At 44.1% G+C, this 18,514-nt stretch overlaps 2 protein-coding genes across 3 annotated transcripts in view; one reads left to right on the top strand and one right to left on the bottom strand.

The window, feature by feature from the left end:
- Positions 1–665: 665 nt before the first annotated feature.
- On the bottom strand, positions 666–6,571 carry SYS1 (SYS1 golgi trafficking protein). Its single transcript, XM_083175767.1, has 3 exons — positions 6,296–6,571; positions 4,105–4,146; positions 666–2,597 (listed from the first exon to the last, which is right to left on the bottom strand). The coding sequence occupies exon 3, from the start codon at positions 2,544–2,546 to the stop codon at positions 2,070–2,072; it is 477 nt and encodes a 158-aa protein (XP_083031893.1). The 5' UTR covers positions 2,547–2,597; positions 4,105–4,146; positions 6,296–6,571; the 3' UTR covers positions 666–2,069.
- Positions 6,572–6,660: 89 nt separating this feature from the next.
- AFTPH (aftiphilin) overlaps positions 6,661–18,514 on the top strand; it is a 66,357-nt gene continuing 54,503 nt past the window's right edge. The window contains exon 1 of one of the 2 annotated variants that reach the window (XM_083175765.1): positions 6,661–6,975. The gene's annotated coding sequence lies outside the window, so the exon portion shown is untranslated. The remainder of the gene's footprint in view (positions 6,976–18,514) is intronic. The other variant, XM_083175766.1, reaches the window with a different exon arrangement.

Below are 18,514 nucleotides of genomic sequence, written 5' to 3'. Positions count from 1 at the left end.
GTGCCATTTATACTATATTTAGTCTTTGGATATTTGAGATCCAAGTGCATGATTTTGCATTTTTTGGTATTAAACTGTAGTTGCCATGCTCTTGACCATTTCTCTAATCTACCTAGATCCTCAATCATTTGTTTTACCCCTCCTGGTGTGTCTACCCTGTTGCATACCTTTGTGTCATCTGCAAAAAGGCACATTTTACCCTCAATTCCATTTGCAATATCACCAATAAAGATATTAAAAAGCACTGGTCCAAGTACAGATCCCTGGGGTACTCCACTTGTAACCTTTCCCTCCTTTGACTGTACTCAGTTGACTACAGATCTGTTTTCTGTCCTGCAACCACGCTCTTATCCATTCAACTATCTTAGAATCCAATCCCAAGCTTTCAAGTTTATTTAACAGTCTGCGATGTTCTCTCTGCACAAGTAACATCTGCCCCACCTGCGGTGCACATGGTTTTGTCCATCTAAGAAGGATTTTGTCAGAAAGAGTGAACTAGAATAAGGCCCATAGTCCCTTCAAAAATGTAAAAACAATGGATCAAAAGACTCTAATACCCCAATTTACGCCAAAGCACTGACACTTGGCTGTTAGCATGCTTTCTCAATTTATTAAAGTGACTGAAGTTCAGATGAACACATTAAACACATCACAGAAACATGAGACAGGACACAAACCAAATTTATTCAGAGCCAAATAAAGGGTCAGGAGCAGTAAAAAAAAAAAAAAAAGTATATGAAGAAAAAAAAAAATCCTGTTAGCTGGAACAATAATAATTTTGGAAAATGTAAATAGAATGTTAGTAAGCACTGTATAACGAATACTACAATGGAAGTGGTACAAAATGCATATCAAGAATAAACTTTATGCAGGTTATTGACAATATACAACTAAATATGTTTGCATTCTCTTCAAATCTAGTCTGATGAACCTTGCATTTATGAAAATGTATTATAAAACAACGAACTGTAAAAGGGTTTGTACAATCCACTTAATGACAGTAACAAGCAGAATGACAGCAGCTATTTGTTTTAAAGACGATGGTGCAAGAAAGGGGAAAAAAAATACAAAAACAGATTCAATTTCGTAGTCGTGTCTGGCTTCATCACTGTGCAGAGAAATGGTTTGGTAAGACTGGATTAATGAATCCAAAAGTGGTTTTGCTTTTGTATATATAAAAAAAAAAATTAAAAGGACAACACTTTTTGTTTATAAAATTGACTTATTAACTGTTTGTGGATTAAAAAAAAAAAAAATTTGATTAAGCTAGGGGCTTTCATATCTATAGTAGAGTAATGGGGGTACAAGGGGAGGAACACCACCTAATAACAATTAAAAAAAAGTATTCGTAAATTTTATAAAAAATTAAGTGTATTTGACTTTTAATTTTGTGAAATGACTACATAATAAATGCCAGAATATTATTTTGAAAAAAATAAAAATAGGTACAAAATTTGACAAAGCAGCTGGTGATGTATTTTGTGTACATAATTGAGACACTTTATTGTTTTAGTGGGTTTTATCGTGGGGAATTGGGCTGTCAATCTGTGGAGTACCATTTAATAAATATTATGCCGAATTAGAATGGCTTAGACTTTGAATATTAATATAGACAAGAAAAAAAAAAAAAGGGGGCGGGGATATGTAAATTTGATGGCTCTAATAGGAAAGGACTACTCAAAATAATGCTGTCATGTGACTCACCAGTGCACTGTTCCAGCTTACTGATAATTAAATGTGCTCAGTAATGCTACAATCCAACGTAATGCTCAACTTGCAGAAATTGCCCTTTTGTCCACTAACCAATAGTAATTTCAAACCCAAGACATCAGTAGTTATTACATATAGCAGATAATAAAAACAAAATATTAAGTGTGCAATGGAAGTGTTGAATGTTTAAAAGGACGTAGTCGTACTTGCTTACAGTCTATATTCTCCGTTCTTCTCTTCGAGTCTTCACTCTAGAAGCAATTTTTTGCCAGACTCCAGAGACCATTAGCCATTCTAACAGCGTGGAGCATAAATACTGGTGTTGGGAACATGTGAGAGGTATGCTGGGTTTAAACAGTCTACACATTAGATTTGGGTGCAGAGTTGAGGGGGATCTCATTGAGTTCAGTCCGCAAGCAGAGATACTCCCCGGTCACTGCCATTAAACCAATGCAGACCACAAGCAGCAGCCACCAAGTGATTGTGCTGGGGAACTGGGAGTTATAAATCCAACATCCGAGCAGCTGAAAAAGATGGACTGTTACAGTGAAATCTAAGCACTGTTTTCCTCTGCGTATAAAGTGGAGTAAGCCCAGAGAACAGGTTAAAGAGTTCAAGATAAAAGCCACCATGGTGACTCTCCCGTGTACAGAAGAAAACCCCAATATCTCATAATTAAATATCTGGTCGAGAGAAGGACTGTAGTGAATCAGCATGTCCAGTAATGCAATCCAGAGGCCCAGCGAGCTGTAGAAGATGAACTGCATCAATGCTATCTGGGAAATGATCAGAACTGGATCCCATACATAGCTACGGAACTGTCCGGCCATAATCATGGTAGAGTCTCTCAGATACAAACACAGGTGAAGACCTACGGGCAGACAGTGCTGTAGAGGAAATGGGGGGGGAAAAAAATCATGTGATTAAGGTTCTATCAATGAACTGAACATATAATTTGTAAATTATACCTCTAAATCCCTTGTAGTGAAACGGATAAACAATTTCCCATATACCACAGCCATTAACTGCTTGCATGAAGTACGTACTAGGAGTAGAAATTATCAATTGTCTTGTGCACCATGCATACGCTGAACACAAAAAAAGAAACACATGAGACCTAAAGGCTTTTTACTAAATGGTGGGTCATCGCCACTTTTTGAAACAGGATTTAAAACCACAATTATACAATGTGCAAACATACCTGGGGTAAAATGTGGTAAAATTCTACATTCAAACATCGCATCCAAAATCGTAAGTGTAATAGGGTGCGAATTTTCAAATAGACACGGTCAGGCCTGGCAAATTTGTCAGAACCATGCACAGTGAGATCTGTGCATGGTTCTGTCAAAAAAAAAAAAAAAGTGTTAAAAATAAATAAATTAAAAAAACGGGGTCCCCCTCCTCTTGATCATAAACAACCCAGGCCTCATTGAGCAGGACCTGGTTCCCCAAATATGGGGGGACAAAAAAAAGTTGGGATCCCCCGTATTAAGAAAGCAGCAACAGTTCTCTTGGACCAATCCAAGAGTATGGGTCCCCTGTATTTTGGAACCAGCACCAGGCTCCAACAGCAAGTGGTATCATGCCACAGCCGGGGGACACTTTATATACAAGGTTCCCCCCGGCCGAAACATGACTACCCTGGCTGGTCAGACTGTTCAGGGCAATCCTGCTACCCCTAGGCTGTGGGTGGCGGCTTAACCAGTCTGAAACACTGGTTATGGCACCCAAACCACAGACGTGGCAAACATTTTTTCTCACAACTTAGGTGGCTGCGAGAAGAAATGTCTCCCCCTAGTGGTAACCATGGGAGAAAACAACCTAGGTGTGTGAAGAAGCTCAATGTACAAACATCATCTATATAGTATATGTCTAGCGCCCGTGAGTCTCCGAAACACTGCCATCTGCTGGCAGCGATTGAAACTACATCTCTTTCTCACACATGCACAAACACAGAAGGTAACAGACTAGCTTTTGAAGCTATTGCTTCGAGAGGGCTTACTAGTTATAAATATAGTCGGTATGGCACCTTGTCTCCACAGCAACTGATGCCGCCTTCTACAAGAGGCACACAGTTGTTCTTGTATTTACTAGGCCACAAGCCTCTCACTGAGGTGATGATGTCACTGGTGAGAAACTGTATGGCAGTGATTCAGAATGAATCAGCTGCTTCTGATTCACTTCCAGGCACTCACTCCTAGAGCAAGGTAGACATGATCCACAGCCTCAACTTAGCATTACAACAGTCGGGCTGTTATTTGGCTCCCTTTGCGGGCCAACTCCTAGGCAGCACACATGGGGAACTTTGGCTCCTACCTATTGGAGAAATGTGTTGAGCCCTGATACAGTAATTAGGTGAATATGTGCATTGAAAAATGATTGAGGGTCTCTTACCTGTCATTAACTTTTAAAACATCCATCTGATATGTAACAGACCTAAAAGAAAGAAGACATGTGAGTAAATGTCAACAGGGGCACACGAAAAACTAAGTGGATAGGCAGAAGTTATCCAAACACTGCAGTATGCTGTAATAAGCAACATACCAAACGCTATGGGGGCAATTCAATTGTTTTTTGGAGGGACACGCAAAGTAATGGGCACCCATCTAAGTAATTCAGTCTTTGCTCTGATCAAGAGCCCATTACATTTTAAGTGACCAAATAGACAGGATATAGCGAATAGAAGGGGTTATCCCATATAAAGTACTCCCTGCAAGGCAAAAAAAGTTCTGTTTGGGCACCAAAACACCACAGGAGGCTGACAGCAGAAATGCCAGCTCCAGCGATGATCACTCCTGAATTGTAGAACAACTGAATTGAAGTAACCCCAAAAAACAATTGAATCTCCAAGCATATGTCAACAGCAACCTACCAAACACTGTGTGGCAAATGTACTGCCTGTTGATCACCGGTTTTGACTTAAAACCATTGTGCAAAGCCGCTAAGCATTGACAAATGGCATAGTTAATTTAAAAGACATCCAAAATCATAGTAACATTGCTTAACACTTGCCCATTAGCCATACTACACTAGTTATAATTCTTCTAGAATTTATCAATACACGAGGCAGGATTTAAGAGGCTATAAACACAATTTGCATTTTATTGGAGAAATAACATTCACACATAGGAAATGAAAATGGTTTAGAAACAGAGAGTGGCGGTTTTGTCTATGGGTTTAGCATAAAAAACTTTTTACCATTTAACCTAATAAATTACGAGTCCGCTGTCTGCAAAGGCCGTACTTTTCGCACACCTCAGGAGATGTGGCCTTATACACTGTGGCTTCAGTTGTGCCAAACTACCCTTCTCTGGGCGTACATTAATGATAATAATGTGAAAGGGTAATATCACCTGTGGCGCTTACATTTAAGCTAAATAATGAAGGCTTCTGCCAGTAAAGTGTGCAAAATGTACACAATAATAAGAAATAATACACAATAATTTGCACTTCATAAGGGTCAACTGCATTCAGCGCACTGTGAGTAGTGCCCAAAAGGAGGCCCCAAACCTATTCAATTCAGCATTCTGCTATGCCAGACAGAAGGATTTCTTCTCATACCCCTGCTGGAATGCGAGCAGCAACTCAACCAAACAATTGCTGCAGCGCTGTTTTCGGCTATTAGCATGGTACAAACAGCATCACTTAAGTCATGAGTAACTGCATTCTCTGACTTGTCAGCATGCTGATTTGAATAGCTCCAGGACCTCCTTCCAGGCGCTATTCACTGTGAGGTGAACTGAATTAACTCCACAGTGTACCAGGTCACACATGCCACCTCCTGTCAAGACAGGGGAACACTGGGAGAAAGTAAAATAAGACTTGAGCCTAAACGGAGATGCCAGTCTAGCTGCAATGTGAGGGCAGACAGATCGAGCTACCCATTGGTAAGCGTGCATAGATAGATAGCCCTGCCGTGCAATCGGACTAGTCATTCTAGTTTAATGCTATGGGGCAGATGTATTAAGCTGGGTACACACTGGTGTGATGTTAATGAAGGATGGAGTGATCACTGTTCTGTCCCACAATAACATTTATTAGGATGCTAGCGTTGTCGTCAGATATGATGCCGTTGCATGAGACCGCCTGAATATCACCTATATACACAACAAGCTACATACTGCCCAATGTCTACCCAGCTTTACGAGTACTAAGCTTCAAAAGTGATAAAATGGAGAGTGATAATCAGCCAGCCAATCAGCTACTGTCGAACATTGCACAGCTGATTGGCTGGCTGTTTATCACTCTCCATTTTATCACTTTTGAAGCTCAGTGCGTCTGGCCCATGGAGAGAAACAATGTAGCAGTCAGTCCACTCCTATCTGCCATGTTACAGGCTGTGACTGTCAGAAACTAGCTGGTTGGTACTTTATCTCTCTCTCTCTCTCCACGCTTTGACAAAAATGACACTCAGTCTAAAGGGATGATGAATGTCAGTAACACAGTTACTTATATAGCGCCACAGGTAACGGGAGGGAGGTCGGGGTTTCACCAGCACTGGTGGCACAACAAGTCACAGCATGCTCTTTCAGCCATAGTCTGATCCCCAGAACCTACATGAGTTTAAAGGCACAGCGCATCTTACCGCATGGTCACCGCGCACAGGCTTCGCGTCTCCTGTCAGCAACAGCCCCGACCTCCGCAGTCTCCAGCAGCCATCATCACACCGGCCGCCCCAGCGCTGCGTCACTTCCTACACATAGCGGCCGTGGCGGAAGTTACGCCACATCTGTACACATCACACACCGCTGGTGACGTCCTGCGGTTCTTGTGTCATGCGACACACAAACACACAGCCGGCCACGGTACGGGACTCGCCTGCAGAACGTAGCCGAGAGACCAGCAGGCAGCTACTGGCAAGTGCGGATTTTTTGCCCTCACTGCGCTGTCACTTCCGCCCTCACTGCGCTGTCACTTCCGCCCTCACTGCGCTTTCCTTTCCGCCCTCACTGCGCTTTCATTTCCGCCCATCGCCTGCGCAGCGACTAGTTCCATCATCCGCCTTCTGACGGCCGGACGGCGCGGTGGCTGACGGGAAGGTGAATCCGGGAGATTGAGCCGGGGCAGCAGGCTGTGTGTCAGAGCCGTCCTCTCAGCCCGGGGTTAGCGGGAGGTGCAAGAAGCACAGTTGGGGCGCGGTGTCCACAGGAGTGACCGGCGGAGGAGTGCGCCCCGGGCGGAGACACCTGAGCTAGGGGCGGAACCGTACCGGGGAACGACATGAACGGCACACCCGAGCTCTGCGGCCCGGGATAAGGGGACGAGGTGAGGAGAGCCGGCCCCCTGCCTGTCTGTCAGTTCTCGCCTATGGCCGGCCACACTTCCCCCCTGCACACAGGCATCACTTCACTCCGTCACCGGGCTGTATGTACTTACCAGCTGCTTCCTATCCCTGCTGTGCCCGGGGAGCTGCTGCCCCATCACCACCGCCTGGCTGTCACCCTCCCTGTACTGCGCATTCTCCATTTATATGTCTATTGCATGTAACCTGCACCATGTATGTGTGCCACCCGCACCATGTATGTGTGCCACCTTCTGCATGCACTTGCTCTGTTGTGTCATTGTGTATCCACACCATTTCCTTATACTGTCAAGTTTTATTATTCTCCTGCTGATTAACTTCTGTGTCTGATCACCCACTCACTAGGTTTTATGCCCAAGTGCAAAAATACATAAGCGGGGCAAGTAGGGTTATTGGGGGCACATTCTGGTGTTGGGAGGAAGACCAAAGCATTAGCTACAAAATAATAGACCAATTTGTGTCCACTCTTTAGCAGAGAGTTGGGGGTGCGTTTAGGTTGGCACGCATGCCATGGCGTACACCTGTAAGCTTTTTACAGTATATACCCGACTTTATTTGTTTTGATGGGTATGAGTTTGTCTTGTCAACAAGATCAACATAGACAGCTGACGTTGTGTGTTACGAGCTTGACATGGATGTCGATGGTAGGATTACCGGTACTTATGTATTATCTGGACTCCCATGTTAAATGCACCCCATTTTTTCATACCCCTACTATCCAACTACGCATGGAGTTCATTTTATATAGTGTGGCGAGCCACCGTGCCCGAAGCGTGGCGAGCGGACGCGGTCTCATAAGAAAAACGGAAGCCCAGATATTACATAAGTACCGGTTACCTTTAAAAATAGCATGTTGTGAGTTATAATTAACTATACAGAGCCCATTTTGATGTTATCGGGCTATATACAGCACTTGGTACACTTGTATCTCCTATTAATGCAAAAATAATGCGTGCAAAAGATCTTATTTTTATTTTTATGATTGTGGGGTGTGTGTGTGTGTGTGTGTGTGTGTGTATATGTATGTATGTATGTATATATATATATATATATATATATATATATATATATATATATATATATATATATATATAATCTATCCAGTGTTGCTGTAGCTGTGTGTGTGTGTGTGTATATCCTGTGTTGCTGTGAGATGTTTATTTTATTTTTTTCTGAAGGTGTTTTTTCATACTTTACTATCCAAGTGGCATATGATGGTGTGCTGTGTCCGAAGCATGGCGATCACAGCGGTACACTTATACGGTCTCCAAGCCGACGCACACCAAAAACCATGTTGACCTTTCCATGTCGACCTAGGGACTGTTGACCTATAGCGGTCAACCTAGTGAATAATGCTATTAAATAGAGTAATATAGAGTAATAGATTTTGCCCACCATCTGTATCCAGTCCTTGGAGTGCCGTGTTGGAATCATCCGCCAACATAGGGGGTTAGATTTCCTCTGGTATACTAATATATGTATAGCTGCTCATCTGTATCTGTGTGTAGAGAATGCAGTGCTGCTGTACTTGTGTATATACATGCACTGCTGCTGTACCTGTATGTATGTGGTTACAGTACGAACTACTGCTGTATGTGTATGTGTGAGTGTGTGTATACATGCATTGTTGCTCTACCTGTATCTATGTGGGTATGAGTAGCGCATGTAGTACTGCAGTGTTTGTCTGAGTGGGATTACACTTGCTCAGTAGGAGAGGTATGACTAGCAGGTGACACCTGATCTTTCCTTACACTACATTCAGTAGATCTGTACTCGTTCTCCAGTGTCTGACTCTGGAAAAGTACAAGAACTTGATCTGTTGCATTCCATGTGCACAGGAGCTTTGTGCAGGTAGATGACTGCAGTAAATTCACCCGTCATGGGATCTATTGACATTTTCCAGCTCTGACTCTTCTGTGGGGTATTTCTTTTCACGCCCCTGACTCCAATGTGTACTGGGAGCTTACTAACAATTGTACTTGTTTTCTGCGAAAGTCAGGTTCCACTTATGTGCTGATCCTATATAAACAAGTTTTTAAGGGAAGGTAACTGTGTGGGCTTCTAGATGGTTAATGATTGGAAAGAAAGCTGGCTGCCATTGGAAGGCTGGCTCACTAATTGCTGGAGGCTAATGCTACTGTGCTGTACAGTATGTCCAAGTCTGTCATGGGAAAAGGAAATGCAATTTGTCTGTGCATATACTTCTGTGTGTGCATATAGATACAGTAGCATTCAGGAGCTTGTCTGTGAAAGTGCAGAGCCAGCAGTATCCGTTAAGGAGCCCGGGTGTGCAAACATTGGGTAGTATTCAATGCGGCCGGCGAGGGGGTTAAACAGTGAGGATTGCAGAAAAACGGCGATCCTCACTGTTTAACCCCCTTGCCAGCTGCTCGCCCTATTCAATGTTCTGGGGAAATCCTTGTAGTCACAGGACGGCGAGAATTCCCCAAAACAGCGAGACTCGCGGCTAATGCAGAAAACCCGCTGTATTTAGCCATGAGTCTCGCTGCTTCTGGAGCGCATACGCCAATTCCCCCTCGCTCAAAAGACGGAGCGAGGGGGAATTGGCGTATGAGGTGGGTGCGTTGAATACTGACAGGGTGAGTGGTGACAGCGAGCAGGAAGCTCTGCTCACTGTCACCACTCGCCCACAGCATTGAATACATGACTGACATAAAGGTGACTCCCAAAATGTGAATTCAGCTGTCATTGTTTTAGGAATTTTGGTGTCTTGGCTACTGGAAGTTGTCCAGCTTTGTTGTATAATGACACTTGGTTTGTGTGGTGAGAATCATTTAGGAAATCCTTATAAATATAAATATGTCTTCATTGTGTGTGTGACCCCCCCCCCCCCCCCCCCTCCTCTGGTGTATATACAGGGGTATAAATACTTTAGCATGAACTGATGCTGGGATTTCTTAGGGATACAGTCATTAGGGCGGCAAGCATTGCGTTGACCACTGGCGGCAGGACACATGAAATAGGTTGACATAGCTATGGTCGACACAAGCATTAGGTCTACGACGGGAAGATTGCGTTTTTCATGTGTGTTTTTTTTCAACCGGTATGTGCCGACAGGTGGTACTGTATTTCATGCCCTACCGTCCACTAGGGCATGGAGGGATACTAGAGTGGTGTGCCAAAGACAGCGAGGCACCGTGCCCAGAGCATGGCAAGCGCAGCGGTACACTTTGAGGGTGTCCATGTTGACATTCGGGGAAAAACTCATGTTACCCTTTTGACTAAGGTTAACCATGTTGACCTTAGCCATGTCAATTGCATGTGTCAACCTAATTCATGTCAATCCAATGCATGTCGACAAATATAGGTTGACCCATATCCAAGGGAAGCCACATTTTGCTGCTATTATTTGTGACCTATCATTAGGCCGATTACAAGTGTCTCTCTATATGCTGTCCCACGCCATACCCCCGAGCCCTAGGGTCATGGCATCTGCAGGATTGAGGCCAAGCCCACTGTTGTCAACTGACCCTCGCCTCAACTGTCTCTGTGGCAGTTTGCCGGGGCATGCAGTGCCTCGCTGACTGAAGCCAGACTGCCATGGGTGCTGCGGGGGCAGAGTTCTAGGTCACGAGTGCTGCTTCTTCACAGCAGGAGATAGTCTCTGAGTCAGATGCTGGAATCAGTGGTCCCTCTTACCAACTGCACCTCCCTATTCAGTGTACGCAAGTTTTATCATTAAAAGCAGCAGGATCCCCGACCTCCTATATGTGCTTACATCATGACCATTTCTATTGGGGTTCTGGTTTCATACATACATACATACATACATACATACATACATTTCATTTGAAAATAACTTGGGGTTATTCCTAAATTAATCTCCATCACTAAGCACAGAAGGGCAGAGATTGCTTATTTCCCATGGTTTGAACGTCTTGTGTGTAAATGCACATATTGGGGGGGGGGGGGGGGGGCATTGGAACTAAAGGCTTGCACCCCTAAACAACAGCTTTTACTATTGATATGAGGAATTTCCCCTTTAGAGTAGACACTGGCCTGGCTTTGTGGGAGAATGGCATACTATTGATCTGTATGTTGAGTCATCACTATACTACAGAAAACATACCACTACCCTTAACGTCTCAAGAGATCAGGTGTGTAAACAGAGCAGCCATTGAATCGGCCTTGCAGCCGCTCAGTAATTCTCCTGCATTATCTGCTGGTCAAAGTTGACACAGAAAACAGCACTTGTTCCATAATGTGACCTATTAGGTGACAACTGCTGAGAGTTGTAGTTCAGTAAGTTTATTTATGCTTTAGTTTACTGCATTATAACAACACCTCTTTCTGAGTCTAGACAACGACTCTTGTCCTCTGGTATGGATGGAAACCTCTCTCATCACTAGACGGTAATATGGTTGGGTGAGAGTTGTAATACTTATAAAAAATGCAGTGGGGGTTGTATTTCTCTGCCTATCGGCTTACCCAGATCATTTGCGTGACGTGATGGAAATTACTGTTTAGTTTCTGTGCTTGGTTTCAAAGGGAGATGTTGTCTTTGCGGATAAGTGTCTGTTGCATTTTATTGTAGTCCTGTTTGTTTTCATGGTGGTTTTTTTTTACAAATTGCTGAAATTATCATGTAAAACACAATGAAAGATGCGTTTAATTTGTCTCATGTATTTCCCTTGACTTAAGCCCTTAGCTGTTTTGCTGAGCGACGTGCTTAAGCACGATCGCTCAGCACACATGGCGGTGCACCCGCGATGCTGTGTGCTGAGCGGGGCTTTGCCTATTTTTTATAGGCAAAGCCCCACGTTTTAGCAGCACTGCAAGCACTGGCTTTCCCTGTGGGCGATGGCGACTTGTGTGATGATAGAACGCTCAGCACACCACGCTGCCACTAAGCGATCTGTCAGGGCCAGTGTTCTCCGGTGAGCATGCTAGTATTCATTCTAGCACCCGCTATCTTTGAAAACCCATGCCGTTCCTCTTCCCTGCCTGGGGTGTCGCTGTCTGCTGTAGTGCTTTTAGCACAGTGTGGTCTGTATATCAGAACTGATATGCAAACCAGACCTGTGCTAGAAACACCACCGCAGACAGCGACACCCCAGGCATGGGAAATAAACTGCATGGGTTTTCAAAGATGGCGGGTGCTATAATGAACACTACATGCTATATATTTATCGCCGGGCAATGGCGACGAGCATCGACACCACACCCCGCGATGTGGCCTTAAATAGCTATATGTGTAGGGCCCATAAGGGATTTAGTCAGATCGCTTAGAAATTGGGCTGTGTGTATGCCCCTTTTTGTTTACTTTTACATATGATAAAGGAAACAAACTTAGTTATTGCCTAGAACAGGGCTGGGCAATTGCGGCCCTCCAGATGTTGAGGAACTACACATCCCAGCATGCTTTGCATTAGTTTTGCTATGTGGCCATGTTGAAACTGATGCAAAGCATGCTGGGATGTGTAGTTCCTCAACATCTGGAGGGCCGCAATTGCCCAGCCCTGGCCTAGAATGTTTGAATGGGACATCAAATGCACTTCAGTTGCATCCAAACTGGATACTAACAGATTAGATTTCCTGTGCTGGATAATGTTGGTAGCCTTTAACAAAGTGAGATGTGTATCATTCGCTTCTCACCTTTTTATTGTTGTATACATATTCCCGAAAGCCTTGTTTTACAGCTTATTTGTTATCCTAACACTCTGATTGCAGGGATATAGCGCCCGTGTTACCTGCCCAGAGCTATTTGGATGACCGCATTCTGAAGTCAGAATTGAATTTTACCTTCTTTGCCACTTGGGTATGGAGTATTAAGTCAACACGCATTAGGTTGACGGTGAAAAGGTCGACATGCGGTAGGTCACTGTTGACCTAAGCTTTAGGTCAACATGTAAATGGTCGACACAGGAAAATGAGTTCTCCCTTTTTTGTGTATAATTATTTTTAATATCCCTGCCACCTTCAATGAACAATTTACCTAAATAAAACTTCTGAACTCTTGTTCACCTTATACTGCAACACCAGAATGCACACAGAAAGGGGGAAATTCAGCTGTTTCATCACATCCCATCTTCTGTTTAAAGAGATGGGAAATTGGAGGATGGTATTCCCCTGTGTTTTATTTTTATTCCGAGAAAAGTGCTGCAGGGGTACCCAAACAGGTCTCTTTTAGCTTGTTTCAGCTCTCCTCCCCTGGGGGGCTGCTAACTGAAATGTGTTCCCCCCCCCCCCCCCAAATTGTCACTGACAATTTACACCACATCTGTACCCTGCAATTCCAAATTTCTCACAACTTCCTTTAAATCAATACAACATTATTTCTCACTAAATAGCAGATTTATTAAGCTCGGTGAAGTGATAAAGTGTCTGGTTTTTATTACTGGCCAATAAGCTCCTAACTGTGAAGTTACCCAGCTTAGCTTGAAAAATAACAGTTAGGAGCTGATTGGCCTCTGATTAAAAAACAGACACTTTATCACTTCACAGAGCTTAATAAATCTACCCCTATGTAACCCCAAAATTAAAAATTAACAATTATCCATAATGGCCACACAAGTGCTTCCCTACCACTAGGGTGGCCAATCCCGGGATCGGGATCGGCGGGATCCCGGGATTTGGCCTAAAAAACGCCGGGATTTGAATCCCGGGATTGGATCTTCCAATCCCGGGATTTCGGGATTATATGCGCATGCGCATATCTAATGCCGGGCAGCGTCTGAGCGAGTGTTCAGACGCTACCCAGGAGTTCCTGATCCCCAGACTGCAGTCTGGAGCTGGTATGGGCAGTCCGACCTGCACAGCGTGACCTCTGACCATCACGCTGCGCAGGTCGGATTGCCTATACCTGCTCCAGAATCATCTCTGACCTGGACAGCGTCAGCCGCCCGCTCTGCTGCCCGCCCGCTGGATCGGACCTGGCAGCGTCGGCCGCCCGCTGGACCGGACCTGGCAGCATCAGCTGTCGGCTCTGCTGCTACCACCGCCGACGCCTCCCGCTCCTGTCTGCCCTGCTCCCGGCCGCTGGTGTAAGTAAATGAATGTGGGGGAGGGGGGGGGGGGGGACAGGGACTGGGCTTCTTATTTTATTGTTTTTTTGGCCTAAACTGACTTAGAGATGCCAATCCCGGGATTGAGCATTTTTCAATCCCGATTCCCGGGATTGAAAAAATGCCCCGGGATTGGCATCCCTACCTACCACATTACCAACTGATTTAATCAGTATCCAAAACTTGACAAAGTGGACTTTCTCATGAAAAAAACTAGTGCCAGTTCTGAAACACATGTGTTGTGCACATACTGTACAAGTACAAATGAGTGTGTATGAAATGGCTTGAGTCCATAATGTTCGTGAGAGGGTTAATAATATATTTAATAGTCTTATTTACTGGTGCAATACAGTCCCTGCTAACTTTGTCCATATGAAGAGCCACAATGTCCAGCATGCTCTGGCAACTAGGACTAATCCACTGGCACCTGTAGTGCACATGTCAAAAAATGTAACATCATAGACAGTGCACAGACTGAATGGGGCGACTCACAGAACTAAAATAACACCTAATTCACCATTTTCTATTTGGCTTATCCCTTAGGGAGTGGCTAATTCCATTCTGTGAATTGCGTAAGGAGGGAGCTCCCAGAGCTATTCAAATCAAGGAGCTGTTAAATCTGACTATTGGATTTATGTTCGTACCCCTCCTGCGGTGCGAGCAGAAATCCGTCAGAACTAGGTAGACAATGCTGTTTTGTGTTCTGCAGCGGCACAAACCGTATTGCGGTGGGGCTCTTAAGTCAGAAAATGCAGGTTCTCACAAGTGCTGGAGTTCTTAGACATAACAGCGCTCTGCTTTGTATATCTGAGAGTTCCCTCCCAGCGCCATTTACAGCATACTGAATTGAATCGACCGCTATGTAGGCATCCTTGTACATTGTGGAGTAAAAAAATAAAACTCCTCCTATTGAAGTTCCAATGACATGTCCATAGCAGACGGTCATAGGAATGAATAGAAGAACAAAGCAGCTTCCATGCTTGAAGTAAACGGTTTCCCCGAAAATGGCCGTTAATCCGCGATTTCAGTGGCCGTTATCGAGACTACAGATTTGGCTACTCAGAGACGGATCTTCGAACGTGAATCCCAGAGGTTTTCCTGGTGAACATGGCTTGGATGCGCTTTTTGTTCTTGGGACATCTCTCATACGTTAGGAAGTTAAGAACAGTATCCCGAGATCAGCGGAGCTTCATTTAAAGTGGCTCTGTGGTGTCTCGTGTCTGTATTCACTGTAGTCTACAGTAAGTACTTGGGAAGAAAAAGGCGTTGTTGTTGTTGTTTTTTCTTATTTCCTTTTTTCTTATTTCTTGTATATTTGAGGAAGTTATATGGTAATTATTTCACATCTTGGCACGCATAGGGCCTAATTTACACATGTTGGCGAGGCTGTTGCTGCGTGTGTAGGCCCCATTACTCTCTCTGCACATGTTACATCTGCCCCACCTGCAGTGCACATAGTCTTCTCCATTGCAGTCTTGCTAAGTGGTCTGTATTAGGCACATAAACCCTTATTCTGGTTGACTTGCTCGTGCCCCAATTCGCACCCTTTTGAGTCATCCAGAACCCACCCGCCGAATGGTGGAACGCCCGCCCGCCTCCATTCGCACACCGAGTTTGTTCGTCTGGCACGCAAATGGATGTTTTACATAGACAACCATTCGCATGCCAGTGGGAACCCCCCCCCATTTTTCAATGGTCAACCATCGAGTGATCAGAAAGACACACGCATATGTCCGGGTGGTCCAGACCACTCGTACATATGAACGAAGAAATGCAGTGATATAGGCGGGCCGCTGCCCACCGCACATGCGTCACGACTGCATTACCATATGTACGCCCAGCGTTTTCTAAGGAATGCCCATGGAACCCTTGGCGTATGCATATGCTAATGCCCCTGGCCAGCATCCTCCGCCCCCCACTCACAAGGCAGGGAGCGTGCAATCAGCGAACAGATTAAGTGGCGAGTTCGCACGCTCCCAGCAAATGCATCTGTGCATACGCAAAACATCGGTCCCCCTTGCGACTTCACGCAAGAGCGAGTCAACCAGAATAAGGCCCATAGTGTATATAATTCTGTATGGCAAATAAAAAAGATGTAATTTCAGCTCACCACTGCCTTAAGGTTCTTATCCTTCATTACATCATTTTTATGTGTGCCACAGATACAGTATGTACACATCGCTCTAGTGTGTACCCAGCTCTGGGCACGATTAATGAAGTGCAGTTTCGCTGTAAATGTATCATTTCTTTTAGACCTTGAATGGACCAATCAGGACAACATGATTACATTCCTGTATTATCAGGCCTCATTCCCCCTTTTATTCTACATATACTGCAATAGTTTTCCCTTATATTTCATATCTCCCCAAGGTCCAGCCAAGATCACAAACAAACAATAGATACTTTGTTAACATTATTACAGATTTCTACAGAATAGTGTCCAAATTCAACCTGTTATACAGATCAAAAACACATCATAAAATTGCATTCCTATCCTTTTGAGGGAGAGAAACCACAAGTCCTAGTTCAGGAACACTGATTTTCCTTGTATAATCTGGTGAGACCCCAGATCAACATCATTCTGAAGTCTTGTTCTCCGGCTGCAGCGCATAGACATGAAATGGCCTATATAGTGACACCGTTATGTAACAGGCCGTATAACTAAATCTTTGCATCTCACTGTATGGCTATTTTCTAAGTGATCTGTCAAGATTGCTAAGACATGAAGCACAAATTGCTCCATGTGTACAGGCCATAGTGATAGGGATGCGCGCTCCCGAGCGTCGCTGTCGTAACCTCAGATATAACCTCAGATAAAATTGGCTAGATTGCTAAGCACGGATTGCTAAGCACACGATCGCCCCATGTGTATGCCCCCTAAGGTTATACAATGTAGACAAACGGTGAAATTGTTGGAACAGAAGATAGAGTAGTTAATACAACGTATGAGTTAAAATGTCAACATTATGTTTAGACTGCAGGCGGAAGGCTGTGTGTTTGGTGGTGGTGGTGGTGGGGGGGGGGGGGGGTCTGTTAGGTGTGGGGTTAAGGGATAACTGCGACATACTCACCAGAACACCATAGGAATAAAAGTTTGTCCTTGAAGGGACACCATTTCGTCCATGTCGCAGCTGTTGACATTTCAAACCCAACCTGATTTCACCTATCTTATCGATGCATCAATAGATCACCCTTTCAGTGCATTCTGTTCTGCTTTTAGCTTGTAAACTGAAAGCAGTAGGATTTCTCTCCTCTGTGTCTACTGGGAACAGTTAGGGTTGGATCCTACAGTATATAGAGGACATAAAGGCCGAAGCAGCTTTAAATTCACATGTTAGCAGTAATTTCTATGACAGAACTAAATGTGTATGTTTTTTTTTTTTTTTTTTCATATACAGAACTGTTATGCATCTTTGTGATAGGTCAGCCCCTGTCGGTGCACATGTGTGTCTGTGCTGTTCCTGTTGCATATTATACTTCAAAGCTCACCATTTCTTTTGCATACCCCACTGCCGCCCAGTTCTGGCCCTTTAGCCGCGAGTGTAGATCTTTCCTGTGATAATGCCTGGATTTAGCCGCAGGGTCACAACCCTGAAACCCTACTTGCACCTCTGGAGGATGATGGGAGACTTTGGGCAGTATTCAATTGATATAGCATACCTGATCTCTTATCAAAACACACACACTTGTTATGGTTAGGTTACTCTTTTCTGTAATGGCTGAACTTGACCAAACTAATGGCCACACCACGAAAAGTCCCGTTTCAGCTCTCAAATTGGTGACCTTAAGCACATTTAATTTCGCTGCCTTCATCAGGGGATTTGATCTGAAATGACAGTGGGGAAAACATTTCTATATAGCCCTTTCAGTAAGTATTCCGCACATATGGTTAAGATGCTGCTGTATGAATACTGTTTTCTTAAAAAAAAGTATTGGTGGAAATTCAGCTTTGTTACGGCCACATCTCCTGTAGTGCTATTTCGTTGTTTATGTAGCTGGTGCCCATTATTTTTGCTTGCATCCTCCAAAGTCAAATACAATATATGGGTGCCCAAATGCAAGGCCCCCGTGATCATGCATTAGTTTAGCCGATTTATGCATATGGGAAACATGCACAATTGACAACCTGCTGCCATCAGCACAGACTATTAAATCAGTTTAGACCGGTTCTATGGTCATGAAAAAAAAAAAAAAAAAATTTTTTATTCACCCCGCATGTGGTCATACTGTGGATATGTATTGTCCTGCCAGGCATCGTCAAAATGCCCAGCTGCACACACGACTGCCATATACAGTAGGACTGTCATCGCAAGTTTTCCACACACAATATGCCGTTCCGTTACCACTGAATTGAAAAGAAACTGTTCTGCGCTCACTAAGCTGTGACCTTATAGAAACTCTGTGTAAATGTTTCCTGTCCTTCCAGTAATTTATATAAAATTAACATGTGCGGTTCACGAATCTTCTTCGACCCTAG

This window comes from Crinia signifera, chromosome 3 (genome assembly GCF_055691185.1).
Source record: "Crinia signifera chromosome 3, ASM5569118v1, whole genome shotgun sequence".
NCBI lineage: Eukaryota > Metazoa > Chordata > Amphibia > Anura > Myobatrachidae > Crinia > Crinia signifera.
Note: the sequence above shows the minus strand (reverse complement) of the source record. Positions and strands in the feature narration are given on the sequence as shown.